Source organism: Hypomesus nipponensis, chromosome 19, assembly GCF_054491055.1.
Source record: "Hypomesus nipponensis isolate SF chromosome 19, ASM5449105v1, whole genome shotgun sequence".
Classification (NCBI taxonomy): Eukaryota; Metazoa; Chordata; class Actinopteri; order Osmeriformes; family Osmeridae; genus Hypomesus; species Hypomesus nipponensis.
Genome location: NC_140379.1, coordinates 14,938,696 through 14,952,500, shown reverse-complemented (window position 1 = coordinate 14,952,500; position 13,805 = coordinate 14,938,696). Strand labels below are relative to the sequence as shown.

Sequence of the window (13,805 nt, the reverse complement as noted above, 5' to 3'; positions counted from 1 at the left end):
CATAAATTTACATTTAGTCATTTTAGCAGACGCTCTTATCCAGAGCGACTTACAGTGAGTACAGGGACATTCTCCCCGAGGAAAGTAGGGTGAAGTGCCTTGCCCAAGGACACAACATCATGTGCACCGGCCGGGAATCGAACTGGCAACCTTTAGATTACTTACGATGCTCTACCCGCTCAGCCACCTGACTCCCTGCATTACTGACACTACAGTATTACTGAATCATGTAATGCTTGACGGCCAGAGATTTCCCAAACAGACTTCATAAGTATTCATTTGTAATGTAGCATTACTGAGATGAAATGAAGTAACTGTTTGATGTTAGTCCCCTGCAGAAGCAGGAACTCAGGTAGCTCAACATGCCAGACTGTTGTTACTGTAGTTAAACAGAACCTTGATGCTCACCATAGGGTTGCCTCTGAGGTCAGGCCTCAAAGTCACCCACACAGGTATTTGTTTCTGGCTGTCTTTTCTCCGGCTGTTTCGGTATCTATAAAGGCTTGCTTTCTGCAGCTGCAGCACAGTGCCTTATTCCTGTTTCACTGTTAGTGAAATATTGGCAGCAACATTGCCCCTAGCATGCTAGTATGGATTGAATCAGTCTGTGGTTTCTCCACAGTCACAGAGCGGTGTCCATACACAGTAGTCAGTCACTCTGGTTGCAGCCAGTCAGCGAGCAGAGGTTCAGTGTGTCATATCAGGGGCTTCAGGGTAATTGGGTGAATGTGCTCGGAGGCACACCGCAGAGATGGCCCTTTATCCATCCACCTCACTTCAGAGAGTAGAAACAAAGCTGGAGATTACTCACAGTTTAAAATCACTCTCCAATTGCTCTTCTCTTCTTGGGATCCAACTAATGTGATCAGAGACTGTATTTGTGATACAGAGAGAGAGAGAGAGAGAGAGAGAGAGAGAGAGAGAGAGAGAGAGAGAGAGAGAGAGAGAGAGAGAGAGAGAGAGAGAGAGAGAGAGAGAGAGAGAGAGAGAGAGAGAGAGAGAGAGAGAGAGAGAGAGAGAGAGAGAGAGAGAGAGAGAGAGAGAGAAGAGAGAAAAGAGAGAGAAGAGAGAGAGAGAGAGAAAGAGAGAGAGAGAAAAAGAGAGACAAAGAGAGGGAACATTTTCCCATGTGTGTCTGATGTGTGTGCGTGGATGTGCATGTGCATGTGCATGGACATTACACGCAAGGCTATGTCTGGTCTGTGTGTCAGAGAGACAGTTTATGTGCGTGCAGGCTTCTGTGTGTTCCGAATGATGGATTACTTGTCAGACGGTTCTAGGAGAACTCTCTGTGGCTGACTGATACATTAAGTCACCAGTCACATAACTCCTGCGAATTTACTCTTACCTTTCAGATTCTTCTGGTATTTAATTTAACCCTTTTGATGCCACAAGATCAGCCTGGCTTCACTACTGGTATCAAAGGTTTGTCCTTTGCTCTGGAACTCCGAAACAATGTCTATCAGTACGGCATATTTTTCCAATACAGAAGGCCAATTTGTATCTTTTATTATTACAGGTCTTATATGGGACATTTTAAAGGCTATATTGGCATATAATAGGTATGTCAAGAAAGAGATTTGCATGGCTTATAACAAGTGTGTCACATGGAACAAGATTTGGGGAAGCTTTTGAATACAGGTTAGGTTAAAAACCTCAAGCAAACGCATTCTGACAAACCCCCCGAAAAATATTTTCGGAAAAAATGCAAGAACCAGGTAAATTACATGTGATGAAGATGTCAGTTTTAATATACTCTGTCATTACTTGTTATTAGAAGTGCCTTGGGAGCAATTAAACATGTGAAGTGGTCCATCTTTCTCCTCAACTTCCTTCTCTGAACTCTATCTGCATGTTGCACACATTTTGAAAGAACTAATTAAAGCGAATCAATGACACAACACTTTAAAATGGCAGCATATGTCAGAGCCATCAACGGTGAACAAAGGACACTCTTAATTGTTTTGTTCCTGTGGTTCCTGTAAATGGCTTGTCAAGGCCCCACACTCTCCGCCTGCTACTTATGTAAGGCTTGCTTGTCATCACACACAGACACACACAAACACAAGCACACACACACACACACACACACACACACAAACACACGCACACACACACACACACACACACACACACACACACACACACACACACACACACACAGACTCCCTGGTTTCTCAGTGAAGGATTCCACTCTGTGTTCTAAAAGACTATTAATTGTACGACAACAACGACAATGTAAGAACTTAAGTGTGACGGTCCCTTAGTCTTCACCAGGCTGACGTCCCTTATCCATCACTGACTCAAGGGAGCAATTTTTTCCGATGCTGACAACCATATCTTATCTTCAAGATTTTTTTCCCCCTGCTGTTACTCATCTACAGTTCTTTACAGTATGCCCCTAACATTTAAAAATGTTGAGCTTGTAAACACATGGATTTTGATCTTGTCAAGTGTTCTTCATTATGTATCATCTGTCTCACTCATCTGCGTTTAGTATACCTACTGTAAAAATTAGCTGAGCGAGAGAAAGAGCAATGTGCCGAAGGAGAAAATGCTTATTTTTTCTCCAGGCTCGTCCAAATGTATATTTGAAGTTTTAAAGGAAATGTTCACAACACAGAAAAAAAAATGAGAGCAAGGTTACCCTCGTACAGAAATAAGTACAGTACCTTAAGTACCTTAAGTACAGAAATGTTAATCATTTTACATACTAATGGCCATGTTGGTCAAACTTCTCTTCCCACAAATGAAGTTCACACCTTTCCTTTTCATACTGTTGGTTTGAAGTTTTACACAAAATACCTCAATTGTAAATCTGTCTGTAGCATCATTAAAGTTGTTTTGATGTTGTAATCACCTTCAGAACACAGATGCACAGATGCCTCTATCTCTTTCGACACTGTTCATCACATTTGTACTTGAAAGCTCAGACCAGCCTATTTTACTCAACAACAGTCAAGGCGGCACCAAATGTTTTTCAATGTTTTTTTTATTTTATTTTCCAGTCTGTGGATTTCTTTCAGATGGGCTGTCCAGCTACAGCCATAGAATAACAAACCAGACATGCCATCACTCTTTCACTCAGATCATGAGCTATTATCCAATCTTTCCACACCCAGGGAAGCTAGCACCACTAGTGTCTATGTGATGATAATCAATACATAATCATTCTCCTGTCAAAAGCGTAATGCTACTCACCACCCAGTCAGCCATTTTAGAGGCTGGCACCCGTCGAGCTTGACCTAGAAAGCTGAGGAGAGCATTGACTGACCAAACTCTCACAATCAATGGTATTGAAAACACATTGCAGTATTCAACGCGTCCTCTCTCTCCATTAGCTTATTTAGTGTCTGATCCAAGAATAAGGTGGTGGAACCAAAAACAAAATGATCAACCAACCCCCCCCCCCCCCCCCACACACACACACACTCACACACTTCATGTATGTAATAATACACTTTGCTAAAATGATTGAATCAGGTGGATTCTCTCAGCCCTCCATTGTAGATCCTTTGGAGACCCTGGCTTCATGCACGTAGAAATATTAACAGACAATTGAATGGTCTTGAAGTGTGCAGCAAACATGGTTCATGCAGTAAACCTGAAACAGGAATATGGATTTGTTTTGTCTCTCTTCATGCAGAACCAGATCTCTCTTTGTCCCCCACAGTGCGCACACACTCAGATGTAAACAGGGTTGTTTTACCCCAGTAGTATACAGCAGGGTACTGCTAGCCCCATGCTTTCGTTGTAGCTAGAACAGCCATGTTCTCTCCCTATGACTGAATGGGATCCATGCCTCAGTGACTCTATACATATGCATGGCCACCTCGGCACCCCACTTCCTGTCAGTGGCCAGCTAGCCAGCCTGACTGCCAGCCAGGTGGGTGTGTAGCATATCAGAGGCCTTATTCATTGCTCCACAATTCTCTGAGAGCTAACAGAAAACTGGGGAATGTGATTCAGCTCTGTCATAAAGGCCAACGTCTTTCTAAATTGGGAAAATACACAGACGTAATAATGCTGCACTCAGACAGGCTTTGTTAGTTAGTTTACTTTACCTCCATAGTCACTCAGCTGTTATCCGCACCTAAAAGCTTGTCCTGTTTGCATCATCAAGTAAATACCACGTAGATTCTAGCAGACATTGTCAAATAAAGTGAAAAGAAAAAAAAATGCTCTGCCTTCTCTGCAAATGTACCACCTCTGACATCCGAGAGCCTCTCAATTCATCCCATCTCCAGTTTTCATGGAAGATTCTTATTGATTTTCTATCAACCAGGCAGTGTACACTGTAAATGGGAAGTCTACCCCAACCTATTTTATATTTTTAAGCTGATGAAATAGAGGGCTATAGCCTTACGTCTTTGTCCTACCCTAAGCCCATAGAGAAACAAGCCCCCATTACATTAAGATCACTGAACTGTCATTACATAATTGCCTGACAACAATATCCTGTGGGTAAAACTTCTGTGCAAATGATGGCTGTGGCCGTGAATCCCTGTTACTCCAGGATGTGATTAACGAGATTACCAAGCGTACAAAAACGTAAACACCCCTTTGCTGTATTTCCATTAATAAGGTTGTTACTGTACTATAAGATCACACACACTAGAATTTAAATACATGGTGTAGCAATTAAGAGTCTCAAAAGTGTTTGCTTGTGACAGGGTGCTTCAGAAAGAGAAAAGGGTCAAACAGTCTTGAGAACATTCTAGACAGGAGTTTCATGGTCAGATTTCTTCTTTATTTGGATGACTGACTGTCCACCCTGTCTCCATAGTTCATGACATTGAATTTGTCTGGAGGAATAAGGAAAGAGAGCAGAGAGGAAACAGACTGGGAGTAAAGGCCACGTTTGAAAGTACTGCGGGGAAAGCGTATGTGTCTGCTAGCATGAAGTGTTACCGCCACACCACACTTTCACACATAACCCTACTGCTGGATGGCGAGACCGTCACATTAGTAACATTTCAGCACTGTCATGGCACACATCAATTGATTTCGGCTTCTAACCATCTGGTAGAAGGTTTGTCACACACTCAAATCAGCTTCTGCTTTCATTCTTTAAAAGCGATTGTGCTCTTTCATCTGCTGGAGTTTATAGGTGTTTCACCATTGTGATTGCACCGGTGCTACAGGCGTCAAATAAAACCAGAGACAATATTCTCACAATTGAATTTCCTCGACCATCCCAAGGCCCAGAGGTGCAGCCGACTCGACAGTCAAGAGTGTCCCTGGATTCTCTCCACAATATTGAGGAAGGACAAGCTAATCTGTACTGATTTGAAACAGTGCCAAACAGAAGCTTATCAAATCCTTCATTTTTTTATTGGAGGAGCAGAAAAGAGTTGGCCCCTCTATGAGGGAAGAGGAAGAGGGAGCTATTTCACGCTTCACCGCTTCCACTGTTTTTCTACGAGGAGTTTTTCTTCTTCAGCTTCATCCATTCATATACATTGTAACCCATTTTCTACTCAGTATTTGCACCAGACACACCATTGACGTTGTAACATAACTGTATGAGGTGTCTCTTATAATTTTCTATATGTTTAATGTTATTTTCTTCTTTTGCAATGTTTACACAGTTAACTTTTTTTAGGCAGACAAACTCACAATCTTTGGAAAATTGAGTGCAATTTCCTATTTTCATTATATTTGAAACTGACAAATACCTGTGACACAAAGGATTTTATTTACGTTCAGTCAATTTGGCATGACTAGAGTAATTTGGATTATTGCACACATCATTGGCAAACAGTTCCTATAATTATGTTTCGTTACGTTCACACACACAGTTTTGTTTGCTTTATTTGATTAACATGTAAATTACATTTCCTAGATTCCATAATATCTTGTTTACACTTCAAATCTTCACAAGGTCTTAGAATTGGACTCATGTGAGCGATTACATAACTTTATGTTGAGGTAAGGTTCTTTGTTAGTTTTCCAGACAGTCCATCAGCATCTTGTATGTCAGGGAAACCCCAAAAATGGATGTTAGAAAAACATAGGGTCCTTGCAGTTATTCTCTGCAATGAAAACATGACCATGAACCTAAGAAACAGTTAAACTTATGGTGTGAAATTTAAGAGGTGCTCCCTGGCAACAACAAGGGTCATCACAAGCCTATGAATTACTAACAAGCGCACATCTCCAAGGGCCACTTGAGGCTCTCTCACTGTGAAATAATTGGGTTGCAGCACTGAATCCGGGTTTCCAGTCAAAGTGCAATGGGGGCTTTCTGTTTTGTTCTGTTGTTGTGAAGGGGCTGGCATTAGGGGCTAATCATTGTTTGACATATAGTATGTATCTATTGGCAAAATAAGCAGGGATAGGGTTTGTAAAGGGTCAACAATATCTATAGGCTATTTTCCACAGCAACATTAGTGAAGCAAACAAAAGTTGAAAACACAACAACATTAACACACAACACAATGACATTAACAAAAACAAAACATTTAGGAAAACGCTACATTTCAAAAATCTATTACTTACAACACAACAGCATTGGTTCACACCCCCAACATTAGCCGAGAACACAACAGCATTAGCCGAGAACACCGCAGCATTAGCACAAAACACAACAACATTTGCAAAAACGCTGCATTTCAAGTTCACACCAAATCGTTCTCCATGCTGTTGTGTTGTGTTGTAAGTAGTAGATTGTTTTTTGAAATGTAGGACCTATACTAGCCTAAGACAAGACCTATACTAGCCTAAGACAAGTGGGGTACATTTTGAGCAATAGTGCAATATTGAGCTGAAAGTGACAGTGTCAATAGTTGATTAAATCTAAATGAAATGTATTGTATGACAACTACATTTTTACTATTATTATTTTTGCGTATTTGTATTTTTCTACACATATGAAAGTGAACTAAAATGTGCTGAGTTTGTATGTTTTCTCATACTTATTGACAACTTGAATACATGTAAGTATGTTTGAAGTTGGAAGCATATTTCATGTATTTTTGATACATTTCAATACACACTTTATTGCATACAGCAGCAACGTTTCCAGAATGCCATTTTTGAGGGGTCACATCTTAAAATGAAGCAGCCACAAAAACAAAATCAACAATTCCTTACTTTTTCATTGTAAGCATCTGGGGGGGCCGAACAGATGATTAAACCTAGGCTTCCCCAGGTCCACTCGAGGCTACACTACAATTTACTATCATTTATATCACATGGGCATTAGACTTTATGTTGTTATTATTGACAAAATAAAGGTATTTGTTTATTTTAATAAGAAAGACTAGCAAAAAGTCAGCAAGAGACTTCTTATCAGTGGGTCTTAACCTAACATAATGTAACACCTTGTTCTTACCCTAGCGATGCTTAGTTGAACCCTTTTTGAGCACATTTGTATATTAACTATACAAATACAGTACCTTTTTAATGCAAAAAAACCAAACAGTTTTATGCCTACCCTCAAGTCTAATTACTGGAGCTCATGTCATCACTGTGTTATGGCCTGCCTTATGTCAGACCCAGTGGTGGCTAACTGGAGCATTCTCCCCACGATCAGCCACTCTGTCTCCTGCTGGAGCTAGGCTGAGACACCTGTGGCTTGGCCTGATGCCTTGTCTAACCATAAAACATTTACCTGTGTTGTGTCAGAACACCTCACTACAGATTTTACAGAAACAATTACTATGCCATCTGCACTGTCACTGCATGGCATCGTCCTTTTTCTTTTTTTTCCCCTCTTTCATCATTTCCTCCCACCTGAGCCTTGTGCTCATGAAGATGTAGGCCACGGGTGTGGCTCGTTACAGTGATGCCTTTTATCTTTCAAAGATTACACTTTCCCAGTTTTTGTTTTCTATTTCTTGCTGGTGATATTATATCTTAATTATGCTCATTCATGGCTGAGAAAACAACTGGAATCTACAACAATGGTTTAAGCTGTGTTAACACTTATTATCTTGGTGATAGAGGGACAACAATGCTGTTTACCTTGACCTGACTTTCAATGACTTGAATGGAAAATCAGTTCATCATGGAAAAACCGACTAGATCTAAAAGGTGTAAACATGAAACACATGAAAGCAGCAAGCACAAACTTACTTGTGCTCCTCAACTGACACATTTCACATAATTCACAACCATAATTCACAGTATGGTTCTCTCCACAAAAGTCCATTTGATTTTGAGCTGGGATCACATTCTTACCTACACTAGCTGAGTCATACTAACTGTCAATCTGACCTCTGTCACCCATAGGTACACCTGTGACGAGGGTGACGGCCACAGACGCTGACGATCCAGTCTATGGGAACAGTGCTAAGCTGGTGTACAGCATTCTGGATGGACAGCCTTACTTCTCAATAGACCCCAACACCGGTGAGCAGTCTGTGTGATTCTAAAATTGGGGTTTTCCTCCATCCTTTTAGCTCAGGCATATTGGTGGAATCAAGCCCATGTACCACATATAGTATGATGCATTGATAAAGCTATGATTCATTTGAATGACACAGATACTATACAGCACAGGTTATATGAAGATGTAAAGGTAAGTACAAAATGACATTCAAGGACTGTTATTTTTATTTATTTATTTACTGACAGTGCTATCTTTAAATTCCATCTGCTGTCTGTTTCTTGTTCAACCTTGACTCTGTTTTTTTTCTTAATTGCATTTTCAGCCGACTTGTTAACAGTGTGTCTGTAAGCAACATGATTAAATAATGGTGAAATTACATTAATAAGCAATGAGATGGAAATCGACAGCTCACAATTTGGAAAAACAACACAATAAACAAGCTTTGAGAGGGAGAGGTAGAAGTCTGCGTTCAAAATAAACACTTATTTTCCATACGTAGACTTAGTTATTGTCTTCATTTTAGTATTTCAATTACTGTCAGTCTTGGTACATAAACACAGAGGTGTGTATAGCAAACGTTTGAAAGAACAATTTAAGGATTAGCATTCTTACTTTGCATGATTACTGAACACATGCAGATGGCTCATTCATAAGAGCCAGATGTTTTAATGAATGTTAATGAAAAATAAAAGGTAAGGGAAAACAACCATTAGAATCCATCTGACACTTCCACTATGTAGGAAATGAAATGCAGTGGATAAATAAATAATCATCATGCCCCAATTCATCACTTGGTTAATGGACCGTAAAAAAAATAGTAGCAAATATCTATGGAAATGAGTGTTTGTCTTTCCTCCTTTTTCAATGATTAGGAATTAATTTGAATAGCTAACGATGATCAACAGAGATGAGAGTGCAGTGACTAACAGAGGGTGACTGATGACAGTGTGTGTACATGTACGTTTGTGTGTGTGTGTGTGTGTGTTTGTTGGTATGTGCGTATTACATTATTATTTGGGGACAGGTGCTGTTACCTAAATTCCTAAAACAGAATAATATACGTTATAAAATTGGTTATTACTCAACTTATACATTTGAAAAAGCATAAATAGTCAATATGTTTATTGTTCTGCTACTACTCCTCAACCCCATTGTCACCAGTAACAAAACAATACTTCAATGCATCTGAAGAAAGTGGTGTAGCCTACAGTGTATCCTCTACAGAAATACAGCCAAATATTCTAACCTCTGCCAGCTCAGTAATCACCCCCCAAGCCCACAGTCATTATGTAAGCCTGGATGTGACCAAGGCAGGGTGTCATGCCAAAGAATGCCTTTATGAAGGTTTTATTTTCATTTGATGAGTCTGTGGGTCTCTGTTTTTAGAGTGGATTATCCACTGTGCCCGCACTGAGCTTTTTATATTCTGCACGGTGGCTCAGTCAATAAGGTCCGCTCTGCATACAATATTCAAGATTATACAAGACAGACAGTATAATTCACACTCAATCCGAATACAAATGGTAGCAGACAGAGAGGTACAACACTGAACAGCAAACAAACAGGCTAAATTGCTATGCCAGCTCACTGCTCAGGCATGGCGTTACGGCAAGTCGCAGATTACAGTTTTGAATATGACAATTGCAAACCCCACCACCTCTTTTTGTTCACAAGCTACAGTGCTCATGTTGTTTTCCTTTCTACCCCTTTTCAGCAACTATTAAAATTGCTCTGCAAGCAATGGACAGAGAGATGAGGGAGGAGTACCTTGTTGTCATCCAAGCCAAGGACATGGGTGGTCACATGGGAGGACTGTCAGGAACTACAACAGTCACTGTGACTCTGACAGACATCAATGATAACCCGCCAAAGTTCTCTAAAAGTAAGAGTACCCTATAACATCAACATGGTTGTTCCTGAATAATCGCACATTGCTGTACTGAAAGTTTTATTCTGGACTCTAAACATTGTCAGTACTTGTTATATCTTCTAATACAATCAGTCATTGTATGAATTATACTACTACTCAACTCAGTGGTCATGTATCTACCCTCCAGGTCTGTACGAGTTTGTAATCCCAGAGGACCTAAGTGTGGGGAAGCCAGGGGGCAAGGTGAAGGCCAACGATCGAGACATTGGCGAGAACGCAAAATCCACCTACAGCATCATTGATGGGGACGATAGGAATATGTTTGAGATCACAACAGATGCTCAGACTCAGGAGGGAATCCTTAGGTTGAAGAAGGTGAGATTTCCTTTTCCACCTCTAACTGCACAACCTAAACAATGTCTGTAACCACGTCCTAAAGATAGAACCATAATCATGTTGCTTGATGGATAACTTCAGAAGAGTTTATAACGTGATGAGCAGCCTGAAACATACTGCATGGTTTGTTTCTCTCTGTCACAGTACTCAAACACACACGATTACACAGAAACTGCAGCAGAGAAAACAATGTTGTTATAAAACTTGGAACTAAAGGACCACGAACTGTTGAGAGAGAAAATGTCACATGCCTTTTCACTGCCTACTCAGGCATCCTCCTTCTGCAAAAAAAACGCTCGTGAGAAAACTGCCGTACCTCCTCCACCCCACGCCTTCCTACTCAGTGCATTGGCGCATCGCTAATGGTGAGATGGACAAGATGGCATTACGACAGCACGCTAGCTGCCCACCCTCCAAACAGATAGTCACTCAAGTTTACTCGAGAATTCGCAACTTTAGAGAAGAGTTAAAAAAGAGTTTGACAACTGTCATTATTTTTGTACCATTGGCAAGAACAAACAGATGAAGTTTCATCGCCACCACCGTGAAATTGTGTCTTTGGTGTGGGAGGCATGAAGAGGAGGAGGGATGACACAGGGAAGTTATACATATTTGGAGGAAATTATGTAGAGGAAATGATGTAGAGATGCATTGACTTTACTTCACCACTGAACCATTTTGTATGTCTCTTTCTGGATCTTCTTGCTTTCCACAGTGAATAACGGCAATGCTATCAGAGTGGTTTCTAAACAATTTCCTCAAGATCAACACAAAGAGCATTCTAGTAGGATGCACCCCCATTTGCATACCTACATAGCAGCACTAGCTGTGTTCAGACATTGAGCACACTGAGCATAAAATGAAAACCCACAGTGCAGCTTGTTGGATTATAGAGTCAAGTGCTATATGAATTTACCTCCCAAAAAACAATAGGCAGTGACAGAGGGCCACAGAGGACTATTCCAATATGGCTGACTCAGTGAGGAGGTGTCATGCACCTCAGAGTGTCAGGTCTGGTTATTTGAGAGGTCGAGAATAATAATGGTGTCTTGAAGTTTCAAGGGAAAACATCTAGGCAGACGTTTTATTTTTTATTTTTTACTCTTGTCAAAACCCATGAGATATTTATATATAAATTCCAAATATGCTGACGAGCAATATCTTTGAACATACAGTAGGGAGGAAAAAGTGTATACTGTTGAATTGTTTTTTATGATATGTATACAATAAAGTAAGAAACAGTACTAAAAAGAGTTCAATATAGCAACACATTGTCCAAAATAAAATACTATATTCTATATGGAATCATTACTACAACAACTTTGAAATGTCTCAAACATAGATGGAACAATGGATTTATATGCATATACATTATCCAACCAGATCAACTTTCAATTCTAATGGCAGTCTGATGATCTTCATTGCAATATTAGATGTGGTTCCATCAATCCCTAACCACATCTTGGCCTGATATCCCTAATGTACAACCCCTTGATGTAAAATTGGAATTCTTTGAATCCAACTTGTGCCCTGGATCAAGCTGTACACTACTTCTTTCAGTAGAGCAAGGAGAAGAGAATTGAGGGAAGGAAGGAGGGAAGGAGGGAAAAGGAGGGAGGGAGGTTAATAATGAAAGAACTCCAAATAGCTTCTCCTCAGACCGTGGCAAACGGGGGGCGGAGGGATGGGGACGGGGGGGGGACGGGGGGGGGGGGACGGGTCTGCAAGTCCTCCGTACTAGGGCCAGCCGTGTGGACTTCAAAGCCCCCTGTCGGTCCAGCTCCCCGGCTGATATTCCCTCACAGCTGTGGCCCCTCCCTCCAGCCGGCTGGCGCTGGCCCTCCGCTGGCCCGACCCTGCCTCAGGGACCACTAGAGCCTCTCGTTCTCCCTGAAAACGCTGGAATACTTTTCTTTCTCTTTTTTATCCCTCTCCTATAACCTCTCTCATTCCCCAAGCCAACTCTAGTCCCCTCAAGCGGCAAGGCCCACTTTTGATTTCCCTATAAATCCTGGTTATGGAGCGAGGAAGTGACTTGATCCCATTATTCTAGTAGTATAAGAGCGGCCAGAGGTGATTCGGAATAAAACTGTGACAGTCTGGGATGTCCGTGGAGATGCCAGATAGTAGAATTGTGACATGTTGCAATATTCAAAGTTGAGCTGTACGTCAAAGCAGTAGCATGCTGCAGAATGACAATGTGGCCTAATTGCAATCAACAGGCATGCCTTGTCTCACCAGAACAATTGTTCCAGATTTACCTTTGGAAAAGCAGAAAGCCTTTTTGGTTGGACACACAGCGTGTAGTGAGCATGCACTGCTTGTCCTTTAATGTGGATAGTGAAAGAGCTGACAGGGATGCTTCCATTATTTGCCATTCTTGAGGTTATTGCCAGTGAAAATCGAGTAAATACGTTATCGCCATGCAACAGGGTCACAAAATAACATTTTCAGGTAGCACAATTTCCCAAATCAAATTTTTCATTATTGCTTAACACATTGGAATAGAACATGTGTGATTCCATTAGATTAACCTTGTTTAGAGCCATATCGGTATACACAACAGATGCCATAACCTTATACAGATTGCTATACTAACTCGCTGATTGCTTGAGGTAAGATTGCTGTTATTGCAAATAATTCATTTTTGTCTTCCACCAAAGATTCACTGCTTTTCTTCCCATAGATTCTGAAAGAATACAAGCAAGCCTGCTATTGCATCCAACCTCATTATACTCCAATTGTTCATTCATCTACATTAAGATGTTTTTGCCATGCTTGTTAGTGATTGGGATATGTCCCTCTACACAGCCCCTGGACTTCGAGACCAAAAGATCTTATACACTGAAGGTCGAGGCTGCCAATGTTAGATTTGAACCCAATAGTGGAGGGCCCTTCAAGGACACAGCCACAGTGAAGATAGCGGTGGAGGATTCAGACGAGCCTCCTATCTTCTCTAAGGCTACATATGTGCTGGAAGTGGACGAGAATGCGCCCATCAACACTGTCATAGGAACAGTCACGGCCAGAGACCCTGATGTCACTGCCAGCCTTGTCAGGTAAGGAGCATAACAATGTGTTGTAATGTGTTCTTTATAAGATGGAGGTGTGTCAGAAATATTAATCTATCAAGCATTGCACAGTCAGTCGGTGAACAAGTTTAAGAAAGTTTATTGCTTGCGGCAGGCCCACAAGGAGACAAAA

General features: G+C 41.0%; 1 protein-coding gene across 1 annotated transcript in view; it reads left to right on the top strand.

Moving 5' to 3' along the window:
- The window catches only part of cdh8 (cadherin 8), a 56,372-nt gene that overhangs the window by 30,426 nt on the left and 12,141 nt on the right, over window positions 1-13,805 (top strand). The window contains exons 3-6 of the mRNA XM_084681825.1: window positions 8,236-8,355; window positions 10,050-10,217; window positions 10,393-10,580; window positions 13,413-13,660. Coding sequence (XP_084537951.1) covers window positions 8,236-8,355; window positions 10,050-10,217; window positions 10,393-10,580; window positions 13,413-13,660 — 724 coding nt within the window. The remainder of the gene's footprint in view (window positions 1-8,235; window positions 8,356-10,049; window positions 10,218-10,392; window positions 10,581-13,412; window positions 13,661-13,805) is intronic.